Source organism: Perognathus longimembris, chromosome 15 (assembly GCF_023159225.1).
Source record: "Perognathus longimembris pacificus isolate PPM17 chromosome 15, ASM2315922v1, whole genome shotgun sequence".
NCBI classification, from domain to species: domain Eukaryota; kingdom Metazoa; phylum Chordata; class Mammalia; order Rodentia; family Heteromyidae; genus Perognathus; species Perognathus longimembris.
This window is the reverse complement of record NC_063175.1, coordinates 52,431,403-52,454,936: the sequence shown is the minus strand read 5'-3', so window position 1 is coordinate 52,454,936 and position 23,534 is coordinate 52,431,403. Positions and strand designations below refer to the sequence as shown.

The following is a 23,534-nucleotide window of genomic DNA, read 5'->3' as shown; positions in this document are numbered from 1 at the left end:
TCCATATAGAATACATTATTCTTGACTACAGTCACCTTGCTGTGCAGAAAGAATCCAGAATTTGTTCCTCACCATTGATCCTCCTCCTCACTGTGTCTAGTCACACCACTGTCCATCTGAACAGAAGTTTTCATCTATGTCCACCAGTGATATTCACTGTATTTTTCTTCCTATTGACACAATTTCTTTACCTACTGTTTGCCTGTTCTTAATTCTAATTTCTCCTTAGAGTAGTATATGTATTCGTAGTTAGCCAAGTTTGCCTAGTGTGTCCAATCTCTCGCTTGAAATTGTTGATATTACCTTCCTATGAGTTTTTCTTTCTGTGCTTCCAGTTGTAATGACACCCCAATTTATCTACTTGCGTTTGCTTGCACCTTCTGTAGTTTTAAGGAAACATTTTCCTCCATGGTTCTTTTTTTAATCTTATTATTACTTCACATTTGTTTCATATCTTATTGTAAAATACTTAACAGCTCCATAAGATCTAAGGTTGAGTAAGGAGTGGGCTATCTATTATGCACATGGAACACTCTCTCTCTCTCTCTCTCACTCACACACACACACAATTATTTTCTTAATTAAAATGTGCTGAAATTGTTCCATCTGTACATGTTCTAAAAATTGTCTGAAGTAATAAATATTGATTCTACACAAATCAGTATTACGATTCAAGTAGCTGACACCTTGACATTTCTGAAATTGATGTGATATCACAGAAGACCAACTCTGAATTAATTTTGTGAGGTTGAATAAGAGCTTTCACTTCCCCACCCGTGTCTTTTTGAGGCTGTGATTAAAACCTCTTCGTGCCCCATTTTTCACACCTCTAATAGGAAAGGACGACGCACGGGTGTCACAAGCGTCAAATCAACGAATACATGTAAAGTTTTTTGTTTGAAATTTTCCTATTAGATTTACAGACAACGATACACAAACCTCGAAAATATTTACACCAAAGGCTTGGGCTTCAACGAGGAACATTATATGATTTCTTTCTGAACTTGCGTTCCTATGGATCACTGAGCACCACGATTGCCACATGTAACCAAAGGGGGAAAACATTCCATTATTCTACCTAGTTCCCTTCCAGGATCTGAGGATGAAAAAGAATTAATCAGATCTTGGATTTAAAGGTGATCAGCCGCACTCTGTGTGTACAGTGGGTGGTTTCGCCCCAACATTGTTTGACCGAGGATCCTGAGATTTCCCTGCACCCTTCTACGCTTGTCATGGTGTCCTCCTGGAGTTAAGGGACTGTCCCGGGCGTGTGTCCCGGGCGTGTGTCCTGGGGCCCGGGCGCGTGTCCCGGGCGTGTGGCACCCCGTGCCAGGCTGGGAAGCGGCCTCTCCCCAGTTCTTGCCATCCTCACAGGCGCCCTCTCCCCTAGGGGTGATTCCGTTGCTGTTGGCGCTGAGACAGCGCAGGAAGCAGGACCCGTTTCCCGAGAAAGAGCACGATTTCGGGGAGACCATCTTCCAGTACGACGACGAGGGGGGCGGCGAGGAGGACACGGAGGCCTTCGACCTGGCGGAGCTGCGGCGCAGCGCGCGGCCGCCGGAGCGCCGGGCCCGGCGCGGGGCGCGGGCGGCGGCGCCGCTGCGGAGGAGCGCGTGCCGGGCGTCGCTGCAGGTGGGCCCCGACAGCGAGCTCTTCCGGACCTTCATGCGGGACAAGCTGCGCGAGGCCGACGCCGACCCCTGCGCGCCGCCCTTCGACGCGCTGCAGACCTTCGCCTTCGAGGGCACGGGCTCCCCGGCCGGCTCGCTCAGCTCCCTGGGCTCCGCCGCCGCGCGGGATCCGGAGCAGGAGGAGGAGGAGGAGGAGGAGCAGAGCTTTGACTACCTGAACCAGCTGGGGCCGCGCTTTCAAAGGTTAGCCTGCATGTTCGCCCCCGCCGCCCCGCCCCGCACCTAGGGCTGCCACGCCCGCCGCCCCGCCCCGAGGGAGGCGCCTCGTGCGGGGTGCGCACCGCCCCCCACCCCCCACCGCCGGGCCCTCTCCAAGGTCCTGACTCCCCCACCACCCCACCCCACCACCCCCGCGGACTCCCGCGATCAGCACCCAGGACACCTCCCCGAGGGTGGGCATCGATCACGGGGAAAGGCACTGAGCTCGGCCCTCTGAAGGGTACTTGATCTATCTATCTATCTATCTATCTATCTATCTATCTATCTATCTATCTATCTATCGATCTATAGATATAGATAGATGAGATATATATATAGATAGATATCTATCTATATATAGATAGATATTAGATATATAGATAGATACAGATATCTATATAGATAGATAAGTATCTATATAGATATATCTAAGTATCTATCTATCTATATCTATATCTATATCTAATCTATCTATATCTAAATACATTTTACTATGAATAAACAAGCAGGTCCCATTCATTCTACTGGATATTCAAAAATCCGTACCAAAGGCCCCTCTTTCAAACCAACGAATTTGTACAAGTAATGACTATCTAAGAATAAAAGAGCTATATTATAACTTTGTGCTGTTTTGCGTATTACTGTTCTATGCAAGAAAAGGGAGTCCAATGTGCTTAGCTTGTTTTTTTTGGGGGGGGGGGGTTATTTTCGTATGCAGCCCCAAATAGGTTTTTCAAATCGACATAAAGTCGCAAAGCCCGTGACCACATTTTCTCACCCAAATAGTCGATCTTTGAAGGGTAGGAAGCGTGAACATGTGGTGGACATTTCTATTTCTACTCACAGTGATAAATGACAAGAGTCTGGGTTAAAGCTGGAATTATAATTTATCTTAAATATCGTGTTCAAGTACACGGATTTGATATTCATATCAATAAATATTGGTAGGAATCTCAAAATGTGTTTTTTTCTTTATAAGAGCATAGAAGATGAGTGATCTTCAATGTCTTCATAACTATTGAATATTAAATTAGGTACAACAGTTACTTTTCTCATTACATGATAAAGGAAGTAAAACCCTTGACTGTTTGGATGTAAAGCGCTAACACATATCTTAATCTTATTTGATCTCTTGAGAAAAAGCTTGAGTATACGCCAGTGAAAACTGTATAATTTGAATATAAAATAAAGTATAAATGCTCTGCATAAATATCCTCCCTTTGTAACCTGGACCATGAAGTCCAGATGCTAGGGCGGTCGCTCAATGATGAAGTATTTGCCTAGCATGCACATGACTGGGGATTTGATCTAATACTAAAATAAATAAGATAAATAAAGCAATTAGCTAATTAATTAAATAAGATGAGGTCTGGTGTTACTGTTTTGCCTTATTGCTGCGGAGAGTAATCAATAAGGTATGTAAAATATATAACGTAAGTTGTATATGGCATACATAATTCTCCATGTTATTATTCTGAAACAATCTCCTCTCTAACCCTCCTATATTTATTCTCTCACTGTTTTCAGCTGTTAGGGCCTGAAACTTCTTTTCTAACAAAGACTTCTCCTGCCACTCATCACACTCCTGTCCTTGATTTATGTCTTACTCCCCTTAATCTCTTGGGATACCATACATAATGCAATATACTCAATGTAATAAAACTAGCATAACATGTATCCCTTGTTATGTTTCTCTTATAATGTAAATCTCATGTGGTCATTAATCTTGTTCCATTATATAGGACTCAAGTCATTTACATAAAAATTAATAATTCTGACTTGACTATGATAATGAGCCCAAATCTATTTAATTTGGACAAGTAGAGATGACTTTTTGATTTTCACTGCATATTAACAGGGAATAATAATGTGGAATTAATGTATTTGAAAATAGATTAATACAAGGTAGTTATTTGGTAAAGAATTTCTTTTTCATGATTCATCTAGGAATTATAGGAATGTGACATGTTAGCTTATTTGGACTCATTGCTAATATACCTGAGTGAGTAGAGGTAAAGTTATGTTATTCAGTCAAAACAAAAGTTGAATGCTCACTGTAGGAAATCTCATGAATAAGTTACAATGAAGTGTGAGAAATTTGAAAATATAATCAGTAATACCTTTCACACTGAAAAGGAAAATTTAGTAACAAATGCAATGTAAAGCACACAAATCTGATTAAAAAAAAAAAAGCTGCAACCTAAAACCACCAGCTTCTTGTATATCCTATACAGCAGTATGAAGAAGCAAATCTGGGAGGAAAGAGGTCTAGGGAGATGAAGGGAGAAAAGCACTTTGTAGCCTTTTATGAAATTTTAAAAAGAGCAGTCTATCCCTTCATCTTTCAAAATTGTATTTCCTTGGGAAAGGAGAGGCTTCAATATCTCAGTCATAGGTTTAACCTTGGGTTTTATGAGAATCCTTGCTATTTATTTTAGATGTACAGTTCTTAGTGGATGGATGGGTGGATGGTTTCCTCTGGAGGAAGAAGGAAGAGGAGGGCCATGGCTGGGGAAATGCAGTTCCTGGCCTTTGTCCAGTCAAAGCTGTGTCTTTCTCATGGCTAACAGATGGCTGCTGTCGAAATGTTGCAGGGAGGGAAAAAGCTGAGAGGAAGGTCACATCAGACATCCCAAGAATATATCCCACAGCCAAAGAGCAGCTGAGACTGCAAGCCTTGCCAAGTGTTCCTGATACGCCATTGCAGGCATGGTGTGCTCTGAGGATAGAAAGCCATGCAAAGGAGCCACGCCCACTGAGGACAGTGGCTTTGGAATGTCAATTGACCTGGGGCCTCTACTGGTTCCCTTCTCTCCTTGCTTGCTGCCTTCCCTCCTCAAAGAATCAGAAGCCACTATGGCAGTGGATATAGACCTACATAGCGTGGAAAGGGAAAAATTGCTGTTGTTTTGTTTCTGTCTTTTGCCTGGCCTGTGCCTTGTCCCTCAGCATTTGTGCTCCAGGCTAGCCCTCTTCCATTTTCATCATAGGGTCACATCTGGCGATGTGAGCAGTTCCGTGGAGATCAGAGTCTGGTAGACTATCCTGTCCTGGTTGGCTTCGAATGTGGAACCTCAGAGCTCAGCTCATTGAAGAGCTGAGTTTACAAGCATGGTCCACCAGAGCCAGGCTGGTCAAAACCTTAGCTAAAAATGACAACAGGATTGTGTGTATTAATAGGTGAAAATAACGAGAATATGTGGAGATTGTCTTGGACCAATGTTTCTAAATTGCATCAAAAAATCAATAAAAATAAGAATGAAAAACTTTTTAAAAGTCAACATGTTCAGGAGTATTCCTTCAAATTGGAACCAATAATAAACTAGACACTGATTGCAAATGAATTTATATTCCATAGAGTTCTAATAATAATTTACAATTCTAGGTTACCAAAAAAGCATTGAACAAAATAAACACAATTATAAATTATGAAATTTTAATAAAGTATTCTCAAAGCATAGAACAGTTTACACACATTTATTTGTGCTTATTATTTTTGAAATAAAAATATGACATATTTTATTGTTTTCCATAGTGCTGATTTATTTAACTTATCTGTCAGTAAGGGTGGATCTGAAAAAAATGTTTACATGGCTGTATAATGGTACAAATGAATGGAATGTTTTATTGTTTAAAAGAAAGTAGACATGGAGTACAATATTCACACGTAGTAATGTTGAACATTTCCATAATGTTACCGAATCTGTATACTAAAGAGTATAGGTGGATTATAAAGCTTATTTTTAATTATTTTTTAGTTGTCAGCAGATTTTACTGCATAACATTTGGCAAGTCATTTAAAGTCTTTTCTCTTGACACCTTGAAAAGTTCACTGTGGATATTATGAATATTAGGATAGGATAATAGCATAGTAGTCATAACCATCATAAAATGAATTGAAATCATTATATACCTACATATATATATTGTTTAACAAATATCTGACATTTTTACCTATTATTGGCACTGAAATAAAGAATTATAGTATTGATTTTATGTGGGAAAGTTTATAGACTCCTCTAGGAATTCAAGTATTAGAATTAAACTGAGTAAGAAGATAAACAATAGTGAATTCTTTTGAGGGACCAATTAGAGTGTTTTTACTTATTTTCTTCAAACCTTGACCCTCCCAGGTTAATTTTCTGTTCTTATCAGAGGAAAAAAAATATTTGTTCAAGTTATGTATGAAGTATAAAATATTCTGTTGGAAAGTCTAAATTCTATGGCATTTGTTTAAAGAAACTTCCTCATGAAATTAAGTAATAATCAATTTTTGTAGTAATGCTTTAGAGACATATACATTTTAAAAGACATTCATAAGTACAGTCAGTTTTGCTCATAGTTCAACAATAGGAGAAAGTAAAAACTGTTTCTACCTTATGTTAGAGGTAAATAGTAGAGATTTTCAAAATAAGACCTAATAATAACCCCCCAAGAAACATTTTCAAATATATTAATATCTAGTATGTAACAGCCCCAGTTCTAATTTTATATAAAACATAAACATTCAAATATAAAGCAGGGTATTCCTAGAATCTCTGAGAAAACAAAAAGAAAAGCTACTTCCTTATCTTTTTCCTATTTTCCCCATCATATTTGTTTGAGGCGACATTGCCATATGTTTCTCTAAAATTATATTTTCATTACGTATCTTCTTCAAATCTGAGCCTGTCTTTGACTCCAGTACATTCCAGGCAATTGTCCAGCTCAAACAACACTTGACTTTTTGGAACAATCTTATCCCATGTGACCTCTGTGTTAGTCTAGAAACTTCCTTTGCAAGGCTAATTATCTACTTTTATATCTCCTGAAAATTTCCACATAGCAGTATTTGAAATATAAAATTTACATTGAGAGAATTTGACCTACTTATTTGAAAATGTTTCAAAGTTTGTCAGGAAGTGATATTAATTTGGGGGATATTCATTTATTCATAATGATTTATCATTGCGACACACAATTAAAATAATATGCACTGTTATCCTGTTGCACAGTTTAATCTTTCCATATTTATCAGATTTACTTTTTTCTACACAATAACCAGAATATTCCAAGGAACACATGTGAATTATGAAATACTTGCTATTTTGAGACTTGGTTTTACTCATTCTAAGTATTAAGCAAATGATAAAGCTCAACATCTTATGCTAGTGGCATAGCTTTACAAGTCATAATGAAGATCTACTAGTGATTTTTAAATAAATATCACCACACAAGTATTAACTGTGGTATTGTGCAATAACACACAAACTCAGTATATTTATTTTACAATTACATTGAATTTTTGTTTCTTTTGCAATGTGATAATACTTTGACAAAGGGAACACAGAAAAAATAATTCTGTCTTGTTTTTGAATTTTTTTGAATCATGAATATCATGAGAAAGAAAGTTAAGGCAAAAGTATAGAACAAACCCACTAACTCCCACATGTGAATCCAGCCTCTACTGTTTACTGACTCCTCTTTCCCTGACCTTGTCAACCCTCACCTAGAAATAAGAAGCTGTTTTTGTTAAGCAATGATCTTTGGGACTCAGAGACCCAGGACTGAGTTCCAAGAGGCAAAATATAAATAACCTATTCGCATGAAGTTTAGTAACACATGTTACTTATGTTAACTGTGCAGACTTACACAAAGACCTAATTTCTTGAGTTATTTGATATTAATTTGTGCCCTATAACATAAGGCAGATAATATTTTCAATAGACACCCTGGTAATATGTCCAATATATATCCTGAAGTGTGCCAATCTGGCAACTGGACTCCTGATTTTCTACCATAGGAAGCACATCACTTCTTGATGTATAAACACACAGTAGCTCACACTGAGGACTCCAAATTTCAAAATCATAGCCACCATTACAATTGAGAGCCAGGTGAAATCTAGTGGTTTCACAGAAACATGTTTCCTTCACCCGGGGTAAAAGAGAAGATGAGAGAAAAAGATTCACATACTTACCACAATATGTAAAAATGAGTAATGCTGTATTCAGATGGATGATATCAAATAATATGTATTGAAATGTATTGCTAACACAATTTTAAAAGTTATTTGTGAAATTTTAATTGAGTTTCAGCATTTGCACATTACATTAAGTGAACTTTGTATGCTTTGAAATATAAAAGTATTCTGGTGGGAATTTAAACTTGTTTAACCACTCTGGAAAGCAGTGTAGAGATTCCTCAAAAACCTAAAGCTCAAACTCCCCTATGGCCCAGCAATTCCACTCCTGAGCATCTATCTAATAGATCACAAACAAATCCCTACTAAAGCTGCTCTCTCAACCATGTTCATTGCAGCATTATTTTCCATAGCTGAGATATGGAAACAGCTCAATGGATGAATGGATTGAGAAAATGTGATAAATATAGATACATACATAGATAGATAGATGTATATACATAATATTATGTAATTCAACTCACCAATCAGAAAGAAAGATATGGTACCATTCAAAAGAAAATGCAATGTCCTGGAAAAATATATTAAGAAAAACAAGCCAGATACAGAGAAACATAAGTTGTATGGTCTCTCTTATTTGTGTTAGTTAGAATGTGCCCATAAATCTATAAGTAAACACACTGGATGATAATCAAGGGATTACAAGTGAATTAACTGGAGTGTAATAGACTCCATGGCAAACATAAGTGTATAGTTAAAAAAATACTAACTCAAAGCCCAACAAAAAAAATACCAGTGAATGAGTACTTGCAAGAGGAGGGGGTCAGGCCAAGGAAAGAGGGGAAGAAAAAGAAGTGGGGTCAAGTGGGTGAATGCAAACAAGAATTCATTGTATACATCATAGAACTTCAAGATACAAGAGAAAGTGGGCTGGGGATATGGCCTAGTGGCAAGAGTGCCTGCCTCATATACATGAGGCCCTGGGTTCGATTCCCCAGCACCACATATACAGAAAATGGCCAGAAGTGGCACTGTGGCTCAAGTGGCAGAGTGCTAGCCTTGAGCAAAAAGAAGCCAGGGACAGTGCTCAGGCCCTGAGTCCAAGCCCCAGGACTGGCAAAAAAAAAAAAAAAAAGATACAAGAGAAAGGATGGATTGACGTATGTGGGGGTGTGAACATGTTGACATGATGACACTGATCAAGATGTATTGTACATGAAAACTGTATTGTTAAATGGTAAATAAGTAAGTACATAACCTAAAATCAACATAAGTAAGAGAAAGAACGGTTTGGCATGGGTGGATGAGAGTGTTGGACATAGTGAAATTGACTGTGGCCATAAACTGATTTGGTGAATGGAAACTCCTTTGTACAACTACTTAAAATAATAAAATATTCAAAACAGAAATATAAAGTTGTAATTTTTTCTATATTGCCTGATATATGTGAACATCACAATCATTGATTAGAGAGTATTGACTAATACAAAGAACGACAAAAGGAAATATGAATTGCCGTATTATGAATATAAATAAAGAACTGGCTTACCAAAACAGAATTTTTGGACTTTTTTTGAAGATTATGGATAGAAATAAAATACCATGCATAAATATAAAACATCAGCTTAAATTTCTTATGTATTTTCTGTACTTTGTAAATGCTGGGTGAATACTGAAATGTAATAATGTAATATGTTGCCATAATTAGGCCATTCCCAAGAAGCTAATCTTCAAAGAAGTTTCAGATACACAGTTTAAATGTTTTATGTGCTAAAGAACAAAGAAATTCAGGCAAAAGTACAGAAGTTCATGCCAAATTTCCCTGTTGTCCTTTGTGATAAAGATTATGTGTAGTTAAGACAAATAGAGTAAGAAAAATATTGAGGAAAGGGAACTGGGAATTGGAGAGTATCCCAGCCAAATGGCACATTGTTGTGGGGTCCCAGAGTGTGAAAACATAATGCAAATAATTGGAGTAAAGGTGACTGAGTTGCCTTCCCAGCTCCCCTTGAACTCCCAATATTGTGAAACTTCTTGGACTCGACCATATTAAATAAGGGAACCATAATGCACATGGTCGTGTTGGCCGGGGGGGGGGGGGGTCTGACAACTTAACTGGGTTAAGGGATCCCCACATCATTGGTAAAATGATGTTGGTTTTAGATATTTGTGGGGTGGGCTACGCAAACCATGGGTCCGTGTCATGCAATCCACCTTCATCAATCCAGTACACTGAGGGCGGGGTAGAGCAACAAGGTGGTCAAAGATGAATTCTTTCTCTAAGCTATTATGCACTGTTCCCTACTTGAGCTCTTAGGGGTCCTGGTTCTCTGGGCTTCAGAACCTAGGATTTATTCCAGGGCCCCTTTCCACCCACCACATCCTATTGTCAGTTCTTAAGACTCACTGAATCCCAACTCTAGATTTCCTGATTTCCTAGCTGGCAATCTAGGCAAATGAATCTGCAGATGTAGATATGTGTTCTCTTGGTACCGCTGTGCAACCCTGATTAATAGCCAATTATTTTGTGAGTAAACAAACATGTTCTGACCAATATCCAGACCAGATAAGGGACTCATTCATGCACTCACCTTTAAACTGAGTGAATGGAGATAAATGCAATGATATTTTCTTGCTACTCTGGCTATTCTATAACCAATGGTTATAGTTAGAGGCAAAAGAACAAGATGAAGACAATGTGAGCCTATATTTTACACAGCAGGGACTGAGTTACTGAAATTACTGAAGTGGGAGTCAAATAAATGAGTTCAATAGAGAGAAACAGTGAGGTTCTTTCTTTATTATGTATATCAGAGTTATGATTGATTTTATTTCCACTATCCAGAATATGTATTCAATGACAGTGTTGATTTTTAATGTGGACAACATAAAGCAATATGTGCAGACTTGTTTTTGCTTAAAATTTTACATTTAAAAATATTTCCTCACTCAGTTGAGTCAAAGGGGTGACATTGTTCAAGACACATGGAATTCATAAACTGCTTTGGTCATTGGTAGCATTAGTACAGCTACTTATTTATAACAAAGTGATGAAATAAAAATGTCATGTGAACTTCAGAAATATTAAACCTGAAATCAGAAAAAATAAGAGAGCATAAGCAGATTGTAGAATACGTGGACACATCTCCAAAGCTGTAAGTAAGGTTGAGTCACTGATCTCCACTCCCTCCACCTCTGGATGTGGTGCAAAGCCAGATAGAACTTGTTCTTGTTGATATTTTTGAAGAAAAGCTTACACCATGGGAACCCTTGCTATTAAATCATTTATTTAATTCTACCTCAGAAATTAAAATGCATTTTTTCTAATACTGAATTACAATTTAGTCAGGATCTGGCAAAACACAGATAAATAGAAAATGCATTCATCATAGAGGCCCCAGCAGGGGGTGTATTCTACTCATTTTTGCTTTGATGGAAGGATATGGCACATTCTGCATTTTGTGCCAAGACTAACATTATCGTTGCCACCTTTGAGAAAGAGAACATCATTGAATACGTAATTGAAGTAGTATCAACCCAGAGAGAACTGTATACTACATTAGTATACTACATTTCTGATCATTTCCAGTGGGTTTTCTTTTGTTTCTCACATTGATAATCATGAATTAATAAATTATACACACACACACACACACACACACACACACACTAGCACAGAGAGTAATGGCTTAGGCCTCAGTGAATGAATCCTCATAGATTAGCAAACATTTCAGGTACAGAAGACTTCTGCACTTGTAAATCATCGCCTCCTTCATAATGCTCTCATTTCTAGAAAAAAAACAAACTAGACTGCACAAAGCTGGAGTAACTTTGGGATTTGAACTCTTAAGTACTCTGCCTGGGGGCAGAGTTGTCTAGCCTGTGCTGTCTGTTGCTTTGCCACACACTGCACAATTCTAAAACCTCAGTTCTACTTTCTGTGGCATGTATATGACTCCCTGCGGCAGCTTCCAGCCCCTGGTTTCCCCTTCGTAATCACAGTCACGATTTTCATACAGTGGAGAGCATTAAGTTAATTACCCTATTCCATTATGACCCCTAATTGCTTTCCTGAAAGGTAGAATGCTTAGAAGGATTAACTATGTTAAACATGGCCGTAGTCCCTCTGAGAATTCTGAGTCTCAACGGCATTACCTTTGTAAAGCAACTCAATATGCTCTCTTTTTTCCAAGGAATTCCTTAATTCACATATAAATGAACATATATATATATGTATGTATATACATTTAGCATATTTACATTAAGCCTTCACCTGAAGACATTACATCAAATGTAAGAATGTCAGAGTTATAGTGATGGGTTTCAAAATAACTTACCTATTCCATGTTGCATTAATAAAGAATCAAGGATTATTGGTTAGGAATACTCACATTAAGAGGTATGTATATTCTTTGAGAAAATAGGGAATGAAAATAGATGTGTTAACATTTTAAAAGTTAAATTTCCTATAGTAAAACAGACAATAAAGTGATTTATAAAATAATATATATTCCAAGTGTCACTTAACTATCAAAAAGTGAAATATGTAAAAATTCAAACTTTGGAATGGTTATTCAGCAATTGTTTGCATCTGGAATTTGATTTGATTACCATTATTTTTTTAAATATGTTATTGATATAATTCCTCTTACGTTCCATATTTTAGGATGAGTTGTGTACTACAAAGTTGTGAGTTACACACATGCAAACACACACACACACATTATCAGCAGTAATTTCCAGTGCATTTTCTCAACACAGCATGTGAGGTAATACATGTGTCTGTGGGTGCCACCTTGTGGTCCACAGTAAATTAATGTCACACCACAAGGTAATGGAAATCACAGAAAGCCAGTATAAATATTCACTCATGTGGTTATCTAACCAATACGTGTTCAGAGATTGCTTTTTACATAATAAGTGGTTAGGTAACAAACAGGAACACCAACAAAAATAGCAAAATACCCCTTAATACTAAAAGGGATGTTCCACTTGGGGCTTGGGTGGGTATGTCAAAAAGTAAGACAATTCAAAGATGTTCACAAAGATAAGTATAAAAATATTCAGAAAATGAAGGGAGAGGCTTTGTATGGACAAAGCATGGCATGTGGGGCTAGAGCAGAAGTAAGGATGGGGAAAGAGTTACGAGAAGATAGGTGCTGAGCTGACAAGTCCACTGAGGAAAAGTCTTTTTTTTCATGCATTTCTTTTTTTTTTCTTATTTATTGTCAAAGTGATGTACAGACAGGTTACAGTTTCACACGTTAGGCCTTGGATACATTTCTTGTACTGTTTGTTACTTCCTCCTTCATTTTCCCCTCTCCCTTCCCTCTTTCCCTCCCTGCCCCATGAGTTGTTCAGTTGGTTTACACCAAATTGTTTTGTAAGTAATGCTTTTGGAATCATTTGTCTTTTTATCCTTTGTCTCTCAATTTTGATATTTCCCTTTCACTTCCCTCGTTCTAATACCAGTATGTACAGTATCCAGTGTACTCAGATGAAACACAGTGATAGTGCGGGTACAATCACAGGAAGGGCATACAGAGGATCATCAACAATAGAAGCTACGGTTTCACATGGCAGTTGAAAGTAATTACAACAGTGAAATAACAGTCATTTCCATAATATGGAGTTCATTTCATTTACCATTATCTTATGAATTCATAGGGGCATAGCTATTAGGCTCTTGTGATCCTCTGCTGTGACTAGCCTAAACCTTTGCTAATTATTCCCTATGAGGGAGACCGTAACATCCATGTTTCTTTGGGTCCGGCTCACTTCACTTAGTATAATTTTTTCCAAGTCATTCCATTTCCTTACGAATGGGGCAATGTCATTCTTTCTGATAGAGGCATAAAATTCCATTGTGTATATGTACCATATTTTCCTGATCCATTCTTCTACTGAGGGGCATCTGGTTTGGTTCCCTATTTTAACTATAACAAATTGAACTGCAATGAACATTGTTGTGCTGGTGGCTTTAGTGTGTTCTTGTTTGTGGTCTTTTGGGTAGATCCCCCAAAGTGGGGCTGCTGGGTCTTAGGGGAGCTCTATGTTTAGCCTTCTGAGGAATCTCCATACCGCCTTCCAGAGTGGCTGAACCAGTTTACATTCTCACCAACAAACTCTTCAATGAAATTGAAAGAGAAAATTCACTACCAAACACATTCTATGAATCCAGTATAACCCTCATCCCAAAACCAGGTAGGGAGTCATAAAGGAAAGAGAACTACAGACCGATTTTCTGATGAACATTGATGCAAAAATTCTCAACAAAATTCTAGCCTATCAACTTCAACAGTTCATCAAAAAAAATCATACACCATGATCAAACTGGATTCATCCCAGGGATGCAAAGTTGGTTCAATATATGCAAATCAATTAATGTAATCCACCACATCAACCGGAGCAAGCTAAAGAACCATATGGTTATATCTCTAGATGTGGAAAAGGCATTCGATAAAATCCAGCACCCATTTATGATAAAAGCCCTGGAAAAATTGGGATACCAGGGAACACTCCTGGACATAATAAAGGCAGTCTATGACATACCAACAGTAAGCATAATTCTAAACAGTGAAAAGCTAAAGCCATTCCCTTTAAAATCAGGAGCATGACAGGGATGTCTGCTCTCTCCCCTCCTCTTCAAAATAGTACTAGAATTCCTAGCCAGAGAAATTAGGCAAGAATAAAACATAAAAGGGGATCCAAATAGGAAAAGATGTTAAACTTTCTGTCTTTGCAGATGACATGATCCTATACCTAAAGAACCCCATAGACTCTACTCCCAAGCTACTAGAGCTGATCCAAAACTTTGGTAAAGTACCAGGATTTAAAATAAACTGAAAAAATCAGTGGCCTTTCTATATGCTAATGACCCAAACACTGAGGCCGAAATCAACTCCTTTTGAGGAGGAAAGCAACTCCTTTTGCAATAACCTCAAAAAACACAAAATGCCTAGGAATAACCTTAACCAGAGAAGTGAAAGACCTCTATGATGAGAACTTCAAAAGCATGAAAAACGAAATTAAGGCAGAACTAAGGAAATGGAGAAACCTCCCATGCTCCTGTATTGGGAGGATTAATATAGTCAAAATGGCAATAATGCCAAAGGCTATGTACAAATTCAATGCAATACCCATTAGTATCCCAACACCATTTTTAATGAAATAGAGGAAGCAATCGAGAAATTCATATGGAACAATAAAAGACCACGAATAGCAAAAACACTCCTAAGCAGAAAGAACAGTGCTGGAGGAATTACAATACCCAACTTCAAGCTGTATTATAAAGCTATAGCAATAAAAACAGCTTCGTATTGGCACTGGAACAGGCCTGAAGACCAATGGAACAGAATTGAAGACCCAGAAATGAACCCACAGAACTACGCCTACTTAATCTTTGATAAAGGAGCTAAAAATGTAGGATGGAAGAAAGATAGCCTCTTTAACAAATGGTGCTGGCAAAACTGGTTCAACACCTGCAACAAACTAAAACTAGGTCCTTATATATCACCCTGCACCAAAATCAATTTCAAATGGATCAAATACCTCGAAATTAAAACATATACCCTGAAAACACTAAAGGAAGGAGTAGGAGAAACACTTGGGCTCCTTGGCACAGGACGGAACTTCCTTAACAAAGACGCAGAAATGCTCCAAATCAAGGAAAGGATGGACAAATGGGACTGCATCATTCTGCAGAGCTTCTGCCGGGCAAAGGACATAGCTCGCAAGATAAACAGAAAGCCCACAGATTGGGAGAAGATCTTTACCGGCCATACAATGGACAAAGGCCTCATATCTAAAATATATGGAGAACTAAAAAAATTAAATTCCTTCAAAATAAAACTGCAAAGAACCAACAGCCCTCTCAACAAGTAGGCTAAAGACTTAGAAAGAGACTTCTCTGATGAGGAAATGAGAATGGCCAAGAGACATATGAAAAAGTGCTCTACATCACTGGCCATAAAAGAAATGCAAATCATAACAACATTGAGATTCCACCTCACCCCAGTAAGAATGTCCTTTATGAAGAAAACTAACAATAATAAATGTTGGAGGGGATGTGGCCAAAAGGAAAGGTCTTCGTCATCATCTTTACATGTGTTATCTTTCTCATACATGTTTGCCTTCCATACAGTCCTATGGGTGGTGGACTGAGCATTCTCAATCAACCTGCTCAATTGCAGTTTATGAGCATTGACTGAAAGCTCAGCTTGCACAGGGAGACAAGCTGAAAATTCTAGGCTTGTAGTATTGCTGTCAGCACATGTGAAAGATGGTAGGTAGCCTCATTAGACTGTAGGAAGGAGGCGAATTACTGAATAACTCCTGGGGTGCCATTACTTTCAGTTAACACAGGGGGTACTTGATTCATAAAACTACTCCAAACAAGAGCGTTTCTCAAATTCCCAACTCCCGCCCAATTTCAATGTGTCTTACTTATAGGAGTAATTTTAGTTTTACAGAAAAATCATGGAGAGTACAGAGTTCTTATCATGACAAATAGATTTTCTAATATTTATGTTTTATACTACAGTAGCTCACATATGACAAGTAATGAACCAATAATGATGGATTATTATTTGTCACACATCCACGTTTTATTCAAGTTTACTTAAAGTTTGTCTACTGTCTTTTGTTTTAATTTTAGGTTTGAAGGTTCTCCTAGGATTATTTTGGCTGTGATGGTTTTTAATAATTTTATTACTTTTGATGACCTTGTCAGTTCTCACTGGTACCTGTCAAAGCATTTTGTAGACTGCTCCTGTGCTGATATTTGATCATTCTCTAATGATTGGGATGAGGGGAAGTCCTGCAGGGATAGGACCACAGAGAAAAATGCCATTTCCTTCACACTGTATGAGGAATCTATACAATCAACATCACTATTGCTACTCAAATGGCTTTTGTTAACTGGCTGAGATAGCTTTAGTTAGTCTCATCCAGTGTAAAATCATTCTTTCCCTTTTCCCTTTTTTTCCCCCTCTTTCCATGTGTTAGACTTCAGAAGGCAGGAACTAAAGTGAGGATGAGGACAGGTATTCTCTCCATTGACAATGTAATACCAGAAACAATATTTAGAATTCCTTTGCATGGATTAATGTGTTCCCCTCACTTGTTCAATCCTTGTTGAATCAAGATAAACTCATAAATATTTACTTTTGAGTTATAACCAATATATTTTCAGTATGTTCAAAATGTTCCATCTTGTGTTCCATTGTCATAACCCTAAACTCTCTCTCTTACCCTCTCACCTCCCTCCTGTTCCCCCTCCCCCCTCTCTCTCCAATTTCTTATTTCTCACACTGTAAGGTGCTCCAAGGTCATGTTGCATAGTTACTGCCACACTCAAAGGACCTGTTATTTTTCCAAAGCACTGGCATAGTTTACTGATGCATATTAGAAACTACTATTCGGGCACAAGGAATATTTACATAGATGCTTTCAATTGACAGAGCAAGGAACAGGTGTGTGTGTGTGTGTGTGTGTGTGTGTGTGTGTGTGTCCACCGCCCCATGCATATGTCTATTCAGATTTCTATGAATAGCCTCTGCATTAAACACAGAGGTACTTAGTGCTGTTTCCTATTGGGTCATTCTAGCCTGGTTCACTCGCTTTACTCTGAACTCTATTCCTTCTGTAAGATGACTGGTTTCTAGTATCTGTCCACAAGTACTTGTTTATTCAGTTACAGAAAGCATCTAAAGGAATACTAAGATTACTACAAGTACCCAATGTGGATAAAACATTAACACCTAGACATTGGAGCTCAAAATCAATTTCACAAACTCATTTCACAGTTACATAGGTGGCTATTTGCTCCATCAGATATTTTTCCTACATTTCTAATACAGTTACTTAGTTTTACCACATTCTGCATTTCATGCTACTATTTCCTTAATGGTTCAGACATAAAGTTCATGCTGTAAACATTGTGATGACGGTGGTTGTCTAGTGTGAGGTAGCATCAAGTATTTAGCCTTGTGTAAAATAATGTCCATTTTCTTACATAGTTTCCTAATGTTTGATATTGTTCAACTGTCATTCTCCTCCACTATAAACCTGGCAGCCATTTTCTAATTTTGCTTTCTCCATGTTTTTTCTAGAATATCCTATGTTTTTCATCAGGTAATGCATAATCTCTTTAAATTGACTTCTTCCACCATACATTTGCATGTAAGGCTTCTTCATGTTTTCCCATGGCTTGATAGTTCATTCACTTTACTACTGAATTGTACTCCAGTACATAGGTGTGCCAGAGTTTAAAATTAGGCACTGGAGTGTACCTGGGATGCTTCAATATGAGTGAAAGTGAGCAACCCTGAAACAAACATTTCCCACAAGTTTCTCATGCACAAACATTTTAGAATAAGTTGTATCTCCCAAAGCATGCCAGACAACTGAAGCATATGACAAGATAAGAGGACACCAAATCATTTTCCAAATCACGCATGCCATTTCAAATCCCCAAGGTGTGAGTGGGCTGCCCTCTTGAGCCAGGAGAATTGGTTTATTGGAGACTTATTATTATTTCAATATGCATTTCTCAATAATGAGTACTAGTGACCACTTATACGTATATGATATATATGGTATTTCCTTCTAGAAATCTTATAGTTTTCAGCTTTATACTTAGGTACATGACCCATTTTGTCTTTCATTTTCTTTAAATATGGGTGGTTAATTTTCTAAGGAGTAAAATATCTGTGCTTGGATTTGGCTTTGGCCCTTTAATTCTATTTTATTGATCTCTGATGAATCCTTGCCAATTTGATTGTTACAGTTTTCTCTACCAAACAAAAATTGTACAAAAGGTTCTCATTTTGTATTCCCACATGCATAACAATAAACCATCATCAGGCTCAGTTCCTTAGTCAATCTTATCCTCCCAAACTCTCCTTCCAAATAAATCTCAGAAAGCTTCATTTTTTTTTTACTTCCGTAAATGCATGTAGAACATTTTGACCATATTTTGTACTGAGAATTTTACTTTATTTTCTTACTGGTTGTGATTATTTTGTTGGTAATTAGTAGACTGTTATTTTTCTTTCTTTGTAAAAGATATTTAATTTTGTTTTCAAGGTGATGTTCAGATGGGTTACAGTTACACAGTAAGGTAGTGAGTATATTTCTTGTCATATTTAATACCAACTCCCTCATTTTTCTCCCATCTTCCCTCCCCTCAGCCCACACTCTGAGCTACACAGTTAATTTCCAACATAGTGTCTTGTGACTATCTCTGGCGCATTGGTTTACCCTTTATCTTTTGCCTCACTATTTTGATGTTCCCCTTCCCTTCTCTAATACAGATATATCCATATCTCTCTCTCTCTCTCTCTCTCTCTCTCTCTCTCTCTCTCTCTCTCTCTCTCTCTCTCTCTCTCTCTCTCTCTCTCTCCAATATCCAGGGAACCAGAATCAACTACTGTGATGACAGGGGCTAAACTATAGAAAAGAAAAATAAAAGAAAAAATTTCACATAATACATTAGAAAAGCAACAATAACGAAAAACCTTTTGCTTTCATGTCTTGGAGTTCATTATTTTCCATATAGGCAACTCTGCCATCAACACATAAATACACTTTCCCTTCTAAGTTGTATCCATCTTAATTGTTTATAAACTACAGAAAATGGGTACTCCATTAAGCTACTCATTAGGAACGGAGTAAAATACTTGGTTGCAAGAGTTTGTAAATCTGGTTTCTAACATATGTGCAATGTTTCCATGATTTCTTTGTTTGAATGGTTTTGTTTTATTTGTGTATATGCATTGCATCTAAGGTATCAATATTTCCTATATTCCTAATTTGCTAGGGGTTTTTGACTTGAATGGGAATTGGTTTTTGCCAAATACCTCTTTGAATAATTAATATGATAGGATTTTCCATCTTTAACTCAATATAATGGGTTATGTTTACTGATTTTTAAGTGCTAATGAAAACTCAAGAATATAGAAAAACTTTATTAAGTAAAGTAAGTTTATATATTTTATCTCACATAAATGTAATATATTTTATCACCTTATGTATCCATATATTAGTGTAACCTAGATTATATTGAGTTAATTAAAAAGGTAATTTTAACAGAATATTTTTCTAGAGGAAATTATTATTTTTTCTTTCTTATCACACAATTATGTAAAAATTATGTAATTGTCACCCATATTGGAATCACATTATGCATTGAGCCATTACTCTATTCAACATTGTAAATCATATGTATTTTCTAATATATCTGAATCTAATATATTATAGAGCTGGAACTTTCGACTCTGCAAAAATAAAATAATAAAATAAACCTTAAAACTAAAAACATAAAATAAAACCATTGGTTTGGTTTGAAGGCTTGATACCCGAGGACTTACTGGGAAGAAGCTCTTCAGTGGAATCATGTCTTTGGAAGTTACATGTTGTCCACAGCCTCTGCCTTGCCCTTTTCTTCCTCCTGATCGTGACATTAAGAAGTGCCACCAGCACGTAATTCTATGGCCACTATGCTTTGCCTAGGAGCAAGGAACTAAACAACTGCAGAATGAAATCTCTGAAATTGTGAGGCAATAATTTATCCTTGGGTTGCTTCTCTCAGATATTTGGTCACAACAAAAGTAAAGATAACACAGCCACTAAGAGTAAAGTCTTGTAAAAATTGATTTAAAGTAGAACCCATAGCAATAAAGGACATCAGAATAACATATCTAAGATTCTTATGATGAAGAACATATTCTTTAACCTGACTTTTATTATTGTTTTCTGACTGCAAACATCTGTGGCTCTTATGAATTACAGGACAGCAGCCAGAAAAAAAAATAGTCTTTAGGTAAACAGTCACACAATAAATATTTTAGATTTGCTGCCCAGGTGGTATCTGTTGAAGCCACTCAATTCTGCTTCTGTATCATGAAAAAACAACAGATAATACATAAGTTAGTAGGCATTAATATTTTACAGCAAAACTTTAAATATAAAATTAGGTGACTTCTTTATTGGCTAGTATTCCAGCTCCTCTTCTAAGACAGTTTTGAAATAAAATATAGTAATGTTTAATCATTTATAATTCAGTGGTTTGGTAGAGTGTTCAATCAAACAATCAATTGATGAACATGAAGCTTATGTTCCGAATTCTCTGTGTTTTTGTTTTTTTGGTTTTTTTTTTTTACTTCTTAAAGAGAATGTTGTTTAATTCTGATCCATTCATTGGCTCAGCTTTCACTTGGCTCAGTTAAGAGTGTCTGACTTTGAAGTAACCTAGATTTTTAGCACATAACTCCACATTTCCTCCATAATCCCTCCCAATGCAGCTAATTCTTTGAATGGACATTTTCTGTGGAGTGATTATCATATACAGTGCCTCTCCAAAGACACAGATCTTCTTTAAGTAGTGGCCATCCCTGTCATTTCTTTAAAGCAAAAGACAGTAGATCATTTTTTTCTTATATAATTTAACAGTGAAGTGGTTTTAATGCATTACTAAAGAATTATGGGAACTCTTTCAAGAAATGAATTTGTAAGGCTGTTACTACCCTACCTGATGGGCAATTTTATTTTGAAACATAGTCAAGTGTGAATTAGTCTACTAGGTATTAGAATTATTAGGAAGAACTCCATTTCTGTAATAATTTTAAAGGATTGCCCCCATCCATATGCATTTTTTAAAGAAACTTCAAAATACATTTTAAAAAAGTACATTAGGGAACATGACTGAATGTGAATCACTGCATTTGCAGGATCCCAGAGTGACATTTGCAGGAGATATGAACAGCTAGGGATTAGTTGTTTTTTAATCTTCAGTTGTCCATATTGTTTTATTCATATTGCTGTTTTATATTTGATCCTAATTCATCATGCCTCAAATGTATCTCTTTAAAAATCAACAAGAAAAATACCTAGTTCTGGTTTAATTAATGATTAATGAAGATAACCTTTAAGTACTTAGGAAAGGAATACATTATGATAATGAATTTTACAAAAAAGGTAGGGCTGGAAACTTGGCTTAACTGGTGGAGCACTTGCTTAGCATAAGATCCTGAATTCAAAAACCAGTGACACCACAATTAAAAAAAAACACACATGTCCAAAGGAAGAACAAGAAAAGAATAAGTATAATAGGTGAAGAAGGAAGGAACAAAAAGGAAGGAAAATAGAAGAAAGAAGTGGTGGTTATGGATCAAGTATAAGACTGCCTGGCTTGAGCAAGTAAAGCTAAATAAGGGCATTGAGTCGCCGAGTTCAAGTCGCAGGAATAACACACCACAATTAAGTAAATATATAACTAAATATTAAAGATTTGAATTTTACAAGGGTCAAACCACAACCACAGCTAAACAGCAAACTATTTAATCACAAGATGAAGAGAATCTTGAGTAGTATAAAATTTAATCTTGCAATCCCTGAACTTTATGGCATATAATGATAGGATAATATGCCTTCTATTTTTAACTACTCACAGACAATTTGTAATGGTAAAATGCAACAACAATATGTAATTAAAGATCATTAGAATTGCACTTTAATGAATTAACTAATGAGATCTTAGGTATTTCCATAACATGTACATATCCCATAACCTTACTATAGCAGAATTGATACTTTCTGGATGTACTCATAAAAGTACTACAGTAAACATGACAAGAACTGTGTTCTTGGGGCTAGAAATATGGCCTAGTGGTAGAGTACTTGCCTCGCATACATGAACATGCCCTGGGTTCGATTCCTCCTCACCACATATATAGACAAAGCCAGAAATGGCGCTGTGGCTCAAGTGGTAGAGTGCTAGCCTTGAGCAAAAAGAAGCCAGGGACAGTGGTCAGGCCCTGAGTCCAAGCCCCAGGACTGGCCAAAAAAAACCAAAACAAAACTGTATTCTTGTTCATTAAAATCCAGAAGCAATGTTTCCTTATAGTATGTCCTAAACGTATAATTGTGAAGCACAATTTATAAGAGTGTGTGATACACACACACACTGAAGCTTCATTTGACATTCAGGGTAAGCCAAATGACATGATATTTAATTTCTAGATTTATGTATAAGGATTACTGAAAGATTTGCTATACAAAGATCTAATAGAAAGTTTGTTTTCTGGTAATCAAAAAGTTATAGCATTGATAAAAAACATCAATGAACATCGACACCTATGGCACTTGGCAGGAAATTTGTACAGAAAAAAGAAAAACTAATAATGCCTGGCAGCTAAAGAATATTGCTTCCTCTGAAGCCCCATGGGTTTAGGCACCATTATGGGGAAAAGAAAATCACTTTTTCTTTCTTTCAGTTTCCAGGCTTCCCTGCAACGACTTCCTATTTGGTAGAACTACAATTAAAACCAGTCAGACAGAAAAACCGGATTCATTTCTACCCAGAAGTGTTTAAGGATTTTTTTTTTAAGGAAAAAAAAAGAAAAAAGAAAAAAAAAAGATGAGCTCGAATATTCTTTAACGTGCCTGAGAACTGATTGTCTAGAGACCATTGCCAGCTTTCAAATTCGCTGTTCAGTTTAGGAAAACCATTACTTTGCAGAAACACCCGAAAAATGTCTACTCCCTATACCTCCCGATGGAGAAATGGTCACCGCGCAGATTCTGCCTCCTGCTTGAGGCAGTGGACGTAGGACCAGGGGACTTGACCCTCCCTTCCAAACGGGCTCCCTCCTCTGCCCTTCGAAGCTTTTCACTGGCCCAAACAAAACAAACCACCAGAATCTTGCTAGCAATGACTTCTGCCCCAATAAGAATAGACCGTG

General features: G+C 37.0%; 1 protein-coding gene across 1 annotated transcript in view; it reads left to right on the top strand.

Moving 5' to 3' along the window:
- Nucleotides 1-1,917, top strand: part of Cdh19 (cadherin 19) — a 31,259-nt gene extending 29,342 nt beyond the window's left edge. The window contains exon 11 of the mRNA XM_048363283.1: nucleotides 1,391-1,917. Within this exon, the coding sequence (XP_048219240.1) occupies nucleotides 1,391-1,917 (527 nt within the window). The remainder of the gene's footprint in view (nucleotides 1-1,390) is intronic.
- The last annotated feature ends 21,617 nt before the right edge of the window (nucleotides 1,918-23,534 follow it).